We start from the raw sequence: 7,857 nt of genomic DNA, 5'->3' as shown, positions 1-7,857 counted from the left end.
ATATATATATATCATGTCCTGTACTCCAAATTCGTGAATTTCGGATCATCCAGTATAGAAAAGGATAAGAAATCACTAATCAGAATTAGTGAACCAGAATTATCAGTGCAATCATTAAAACATCAATTTATACATACACGTATATAGTATAGACAGAATATAAACCCAGGTCAGAATTATAAGATTTCTTGAATGTACCAGTGTATAGGTATACAGTAAATAATATTTATTTACAATTACAATATATTTTTGCGGGTGGGCCCAGACAACTGAATTATGTCTGATACGCAAATATAATCTTAATGTCTGCTTCATGCAGAACAACAATTACTGTATTATGAACACAAAATTGTATGCGATAGTTTTGCAATATAGTTAAATTATAGTTACATGCTATTAGCCTATATTTTGAGTCAGGCGTCACATGTATGAACATAATAATTTAAATTTAAGACAATTCAATATAAAAATATGGGAATTCAATTATGGAAAAATGGGCCTCTACGTTTACGTCTTATTACCTATATATCTATTAATTACTTACAGTTTAGATTATCAATATTGTTCATGTTATCTCCTATTCTAGAAACATTAGCAGCATTGTGCGTGGTATTGTTTTTGTAACAATACAATCCATTTAAATACTATCTCATTGTAACTTTTAAGTGAAAAACTCCTGTCTCGTTATGCCCTAGCACACTTTAAACACTTGTACGCACATTCATCCGTCCTTAGGCACATTACATACTCTACATAAAAGCACATCACAATCATGTTTGAGCTGATCTCAAACGGTCTTTGCTCACTTGTGTTTTCTGACCAACATGATCATAAGGATGTGTACAGGCTACATATGAGACAAGTTGTATGAGAGCAGCAATGATCATAAGTTGGCATGAGACTAATAGGAGTTTAATATGAATAAAGAATACGCTCATGTAGCATAGCGCTTGGTCCAAAGCCGCGCTATGCGATCGTGTTCTTCTCTATTTTGTAGGTATTGCGTGGCTATACTACCTACCAGTGGATCAGCTGCAAGATAAAATTATTTAAGATCCACATAATTACGTCAAAAGAAAATATGTTATCTAAAGAATGTTATTTTAAAAACAAACAAGATATTGTAAATTTATTCATATTATTTACAATATACATATACATTAATTTTAAATAAATTTTCATAAATAATGCACCTACCTGGATTGCAGTCTGTTAAAAGGGAACATATTGACAGTAAGACTTTTGAAATTGTCAACGCAGGAGACCAATTATCCTTTAAGATGTCCAAGCAAATAACTCCTTGACTATTTATATTGCAATGGTAGATGCGTGTTCGGAATGTAACCTGTAGAGCAACACATTTTTGAAACATAATTATTAAAACGTATGTCGCACTCACTACTTTACTAAAACAAATTAAATAATTGTAAATTTTCTAAGAATGTTTTAGATGCAAGGAATTACTAATATTGCAACATTTACTAACCTCTCTATACAGATAATTATTATGTGATAAATATTAATGTAAATATTTATTTAAAATATACAGATATTTCAAGTCTCATATAAAAATAATAATAATTTAAATAATACTTTTATTTAAGTTTTTATTTATTTTCTTCACTTTGAGGCTGTTGTTATAATCCTGTATAAATAAATATTATCTTCATAATATAAAATTAATAGAACTATCAACTTACCTTAGGAGGTTTAAAAGGATATTCTGGCGAGAAATGTATATCAAGAAAGAATACACCACCCTCATAAACCGAACCTGGAGGACCCAATATGGTAGATACCCATTCATACAAGTTATCACCTTTTGGTCCTGCACTATAAAATAAGTTAATCAAATTAATTTTATTATCTATATATTATTCTCATAAGTATAAAATTGTTCCATAATTCATATTATTATGTAACTACAATTCTGCAAAATATTATTTCAAAAAGAATTATAACCAATGACAATAGTATTATACCTGCAATTGGGAGGTGGATCTAGCGTAATTTCTGCCAGTTCTTTCTGTATCCTAAAATATTAATATTAAAAATATTTAGTAACCACAAATTATTGTAATGTTAAAATAAATACATTTATCACCATGTATTACGAAATATGGCTCTATTGCTTTACCTCTTAGCGGACGTTCCTAAAGCTTTCGACATCTTTGGATTTGGCTTAGCTTCTTTACTGTCTGGTTTATTGTCTGCCAAAGAAGAACCACGACCTCGCCCAGTTCCACTGGAACCTGCTCCTGACGACATGACTCTGTAACAAAACATATATTATTAATTACATAGAAATTTTTGCAAATTATAAATTTAATGACCATAAGTGACAAAAGGACAAGCATTATAAAAGCAAAACTAATTTTGAAACATAGTAATAGAAATATAATAATAGAGTATAGTTGAAAACACATTGCGCTTTTGCCTTTGTTTCCCTACAGTCATATAATGCATAAATCAAATCAATTGCGAAAGAAAGGAGAAACACTAATAGATCGAGTTTTGTGTGTGTTTGTGGAAACTAATGTCACATATGCAAAACTAAAGCGGAATAAACAGATCTTGTAAAGTAACAAGCACAAAAGCACAATTTGGATAGCAGTTCAGAGTATTGAAAACGCGATGATGTAAATTAATAATGCACCGTGAATCAAACGCTTCCGAAAACGGTCGTCTTTTTCTGTGTCTCGACAGGGAGGCGACGAAGTCGTACAACAAAGAATCTCGGTCAAACACAAAACACAGGATTTTCTATTCTTTGCCCTTCCAACCGTCCCCTCCCTTCCTGCGCGAGGAAAAACATAAACATCACGCGTATTTGATCGTCATCGGAGAAGTGTCCTGTCTCACTCGGGACGGATATCTAGCGCGTCGTATTTTTAATAACTAAACAGCGTCTCGCATAGCGTTGTCTAGCCCGAAGCCCGAGGAGAAACGACGTGCGAATCGAGGAGAGATGTACATGACGGTCCGCTGGGTAGACTGAAAAAGAAAGGAATAAGATTCGTTTAACGTCATCAGTGTGTTTGTTGCCTCCGATCGGGCGACTCAAGGGGGGTTCAACGCGCCCAAAATTGATTTCCCTTCACGGACGAGTACGCGTTTTTCTCTCTCTCGCTCTCTCGCCTCTGTCTTTCTCTCAGGCTTCCTCTCTCGTAGCTCTCGCGCAGGCAAGATGCAAGTGGAGACTCTGCGACAGGCGATAGTGAACGCCGGGTATATTCTCGCTCGTAGCTCGGAACGACCGACGTACATTCCCCGATGTGTCGTCTACATGGATCTCCCTGACTCCCTCTCCGTTCTCTATAGATATCCGTGTCCCTTTTAGGACACACGCACACGCACAGTGTCACTTCTAGCTGGCTTTCCTAACCCTCTCCTTTACTCCTCCGCGATTATTCGTTCGCGAGCCGAAACGGCTGATAAACGCGGTGCTGCGTTGATGTACCTCGTGTCCGATGTGTCCACGCCGTGTTTGCTGTCGTCTCGCGGCAAGCGTAGCTTCGCCGGGTCGCCGATGGTAGGGGATGAGGCAGGGAGGCGGGGAAGGACCGGTCCGCCGCTTCAGATGCGAGATCCGCGAGACGATTCTCTACTTCCCTCGGTACGGCGACGGTGTCGCCGGGATAATGGAGCCGCGCGGATCGGGGGTGGGATGCATACGGCGGCGGCGGTGGCGGCGGCGGCGGCGGCGGAGGCAGCGGAGGTGGCTCCGGCTTCGTTATTGTCCTCGCGAGTCAGGTCAAGCGGGAATAAGCAAAGCTCGCGAATAACCCACCCTATTACAAGATCGTACCACTCTCGATACAACAGCAAGAGCAACAGCAATAGCACTCATATAAAACGCGCAGCGCACAGCGAATCGGCGCGGTTCTGTCGCGGCCGTCTTTCAGTGGATCGACGGCGACGGCGACGGTGATAATGATGATGATGATGATGATGATGATGACGGTCGTGGATACGCGACGACACTAGGAAATAATCATGGACAAGCGCACGAACGAGAACAGCGGATTTCGAATCGCCCTCGTGGATTGTCCTGTCCCGGAAGCCCAGCGCTCCTCAGGCCCTTGTCCTCGTATCGTGACCATTTATCTCACTTTCATGTTCCGAAATCACGATCGCGGTGTCCTTCTCCCCTCGGCGAGCGCCGAAACGTGCGCATCTCTGCGTCGCCGGATGTTGACTCTGTCGCCGCGGCGGCGGACGCTGGCAAACCTGACGACGCGTTTTCACAGGCGCTGTGATCGGCACCGTGGAACCCGGCGCGCCCGGCGCTACCGGCACCCACAGGCGGTGTTTTTCCCTGCGGCTGGGGGGGACCCCGACCGTCGCGATGGTCGCGATCACCGACCGACTGGAAAATTCCCTAGCGCACCGTGAGAGCGCGTAGTCGTCGACTACTTTTCTCTCTCTCTCTCTCTCTCTCTCTCTCACTCACATTCAAATCACCTTATTACAACGCATTATTATCTATTTTTGTAATTATGTTTTGCTATGTAATTATGCGTTTTCAATTTTTAAAGAGAGGAATATTACGTATCGCTTAATGAAGTAATGACTCTTTGTTGACTCTCTCTTTCTCCCTCCTCTCTCTTTTCATCGTTATTTTGTATAAACTTTAAATCTGCTCAGATATATTTTTTTTTATTTTTGCACTTGAACTTTTTTTTGATCGTTTTCGCCTAATATTAAACATACATCTTTTATTTGAAGTCCTAAAACTATATAATAGACTATAGAAAAAAAAAAAAAAAAACTAGAAAACAGATCTTTTATATCGTTATCATGCGGTGCGTACACATTCACCAGCACCATATATTGAAGAATAAGACATTTCTTTGAAAAGAAATTTATGAAGCTGCTATTGTTACCCATATGGCCCATTTTCACAATATATAGGATTATCTAAAGATTAAGTTACCAACAGATTCATTAATTCATTCATGAATTTCTTGATTACCCTTAATCTTTAGGTAACCCTATTGTGAAAATGGGCCATATAGATAACAATAGCAAATTCATAAATTTCTTTTCAAAGAAATTTATCTCATTCTTCAATATGTGGAACTAAATAATGTACACACCGCATGATACAAAATAATGCAAAAGATCTGTTTTTTCTATAGGTTTTTTTTCCGTAGTCTGAGATTTATAGTTTGTTTTCTACAGTTTTGGAACTTCGAATAAAAGATGTATGTTCAATATTTGGCGAAAGCAATCAAAAAAGTTCTAGTGCAAAAATAAGAAAAAAAACTTCGATCAATTTAATCAGCGATTAATCCAACCAAGAGTTGCTCGAATCGCTGAAAAATGTATTCTAATTAGTCGTAGTCCTTAATTTAATCTTGTTTTCCATATATTATTAGATGACAAAAAATTATTCTGCTTTAACAAAATATAATAATATAATGTGAATATTTTTTGATAAATTAATTGCCAATTAAGTTAAATCTCATTGTTCGAAATCGCTGTATCTAATTGATGTCATTCAACACGTTAATTACATGCAACTACTCTTTAGGAACTTATTTTTAAATTCTGTTACACATATATGATTTTTCTACAAGGTGATTCATTTTTAATCTTTAAGCAAACATTTTCGAAATATTTATCTATTAAGATTAAATTGAATCATCCCGTATAACAGAAAAATTCCAGAAGCATTTTTAATAACATATTAAATCCAATTTTCTCGTATTTCAAATAAATATATTCGGATTAATAATCTTATCTTTTTATTTTTATAAAAATATCTGCATATAAAAAAATATTAAAAATCCTAAATAAATTAATGTATATATATTTCCTACTCTGCAAATAAATTTTTTTTCAGTTCATGAAAACCATAAGTCTCTTATTTCGAATAACATCTTAAAATAATTTGAATTTTAATATATGTATTATAAATTGGATGAAGCATTTCTTTTTTACTATCTCCAAACGGATATTGATCTTTATATTTCCAAGGTAAATAAGTATCTCTGCTTGTATCTAAAAGTTATCTGTATGCAATCGAAATCAAAAGAAGATACGCGCATCGATTCCGATGAACAAACTGGCGCAAGTCTAATTCTAACGGCTCATGTTTGTCCGTCGTAACTATGACTACAACTTGCTAAGTTAAGAGAGAAATATCGTGTTGGAGACATACGACGTTCCTATAGGAAATACTCGATCGGCACACAAGTGTGCGAATTCACGACGACGTTAGAGACAATCCTGGCGAAATGAATGATAAGGATGACAGTGCTTGGGTGTTCGACTCCTTGATTGGATTTTTGCAAGGTCCTATTTGGTCCTCGCCCCTTTTGAGTTTCATCGAGGAAAAGTCCCTCGGTTCGTACCATTGGAAATACTTTTCTTTTGACAAATCTCATCAGTTCTTCGAGCAAAAGGATCCTATACATATACCCAGATAGCAAAGCATGTCTCAGCAAAATCGCACAAATCTGTGATTGCTAATTATGATGCTGGCAACTTGTCATAAATTTGTCTTCAATGATTTCAAACATATCGACATTATAGCAACATGCAGACAACAATGTGTATATGTATTGCCAGCAGTTTAACAGCAAGATAACTGCATCAATATTAGCTTGCGTTGTCGGCAATATGATAATATTGTATGATGCTGCGCATATTATTGTATGATGGCAATATGATGGCAATAGTACGAATTTTAATGATGACGATTTTAAAGTTGTCGGCAAATTGTTACTCAATTTTATATCGCGAAGGCATCAAGTTGCCAACAAATGAGGACTCACAGTTGCTACAATTCTGGTAGCAATACATACCTAGCAAGTTACAAGACGACACATTGCTATCTGAGTATTATATGGAAAATTGGATCTTGGAAATGAATTAGTTTTTACAAATAATGTAACTTATAATGTGGACAAAAAGGTCATAAACATGAGGCTCAATGCTTCCCCATGATTGATAATACAAATCAATACAAATGTCATTCTATCTTTATTACTCTTTGAATGGTAAGAAAGAGAGAATGATTGCTTATGTCGCCTTGTCACTAAATGGAAAGTCCTCATTAAGGATAAATTTTGAGCTATGATGCTCTGAGTTTTACATCTCTGATACACTAGTTCAAAAATATCTTTGTTACCATCATATTATAAGTGTTATATATTATATAAAAAACCGCGCGATTCATTTCACCGAGACCAAATTTTCTATATAATTAGTATAAGAGCTTTTTTTGATGTAGAAAGAATAAAGAGAGATCTTATAGTGTGGCTTATAACGGAAGCACCACACACACACACACACACACATACACACACATTCGTGTAAATTAATACCTTTCAGAATGTGTTCGTATAATTTCTTCGTAATGGAAGTAGAAGTCTTCCTGGAATTGGAAAACTTTTCGCCGAGTGTTGTATAATATAAGGCGCATTTATTTGTAATAACATAAATAAATATTTTATTAAATCTTTCCAATATATTGTAGTTTTCGAGGCTAACACCGAAGATTGCGAAGAGTATCGGAAAATATATCAGGAGTACAAAAACTTGGTCGACTTGCTGCTTGGATGCTTTATGGAAGATATGGGTATCACACCGGAACAATTCGAACACGCATGCACCGTTAACAGAGATACAAAGATCCCGATACATTTTCAACAAGTATGACCATTACACATACATCCATAATGTCTGTATGAAGAATTACATTTCACTCGTGCTTTGTTTCAGAAGATTAAAACCGAGATTTGTTTCCGCGACATTAAAAAAAAAAGAAGATTGACATTGTATATAATATTTAAAGATTTTTTATGCATTCGAGGAGACGCTATTAGCACTTTTATCATTCTATCTTGG

At 36.5% G+C, this 7,857-nt stretch overlaps 2 protein-coding genes across 2 annotated transcripts in view; one reads left to right on the top strand and one right to left on the bottom strand.

Annotated features, from left to right (window-relative positions):
• Positions 1 to 21: 21 nt before the first annotated feature.
• Positions 22 to 4,297, bottom strand: LOC108745526 (ubiquitin-conjugating enzyme E2-24 kDa). The gene is made up of 6 exons (XM_018481706.1): positions 3,461 to 4,297; positions 2,138 to 2,272; positions 1,983 to 2,033; positions 1,701 to 1,833; positions 1,198 to 1,345; positions 22 to 1,032 (listed from the first exon to the last, which is right to left on the bottom strand). Exons 2-6 carry the CDS (start codon positions 2,266 to 2,268, stop codon positions 935 to 937), a joined length of 561 nt encoding a protein of 186 aa, XP_018337208.1. The 5' UTR covers positions 2,269 to 2,272; positions 3,461 to 4,297; the 3' UTR covers positions 22 to 934.
• A 1,913-nt stretch (positions 4,298 to 6,210) lies between these two features.
• Positions 6,211 to 7,857, top strand: part of LOC108745521 (cilia- and flagella-associated protein 36) — a 3,028-nt gene continuing 1,381 nt past the window's right edge. Inside the window, exons 1-2 of the mRNA XM_018481702.1 lie at positions 6,211 to 6,351; positions 7,487 to 7,662. Of these exons, the coding sequence (XP_018337204.1) occupies positions 6,243 to 6,351; positions 7,487 to 7,662 (285 nt within the window). The 5' untranslated portion in view covers positions 6,211 to 6,242. The remainder of the gene's footprint in view (positions 6,352 to 7,486; positions 7,663 to 7,857) is intronic.

The sequence above is a fragment of the Trachymyrmex septentrionalis genome, unplaced genomic scaffold (genome assembly GCF_001594115.1).
Source record: "Trachymyrmex septentrionalis isolate Tsep2-gDNA-1 unplaced genomic scaffold, Tsep1.0 scaffold14, whole genome shotgun sequence".
NCBI lineage: Eukaryota > Metazoa > Arthropoda > Insecta > Hymenoptera > Formicidae > Trachymyrmex > Trachymyrmex septentrionalis.
This window is presented reverse-complemented; position numbering and strand designations above follow the sequence as displayed.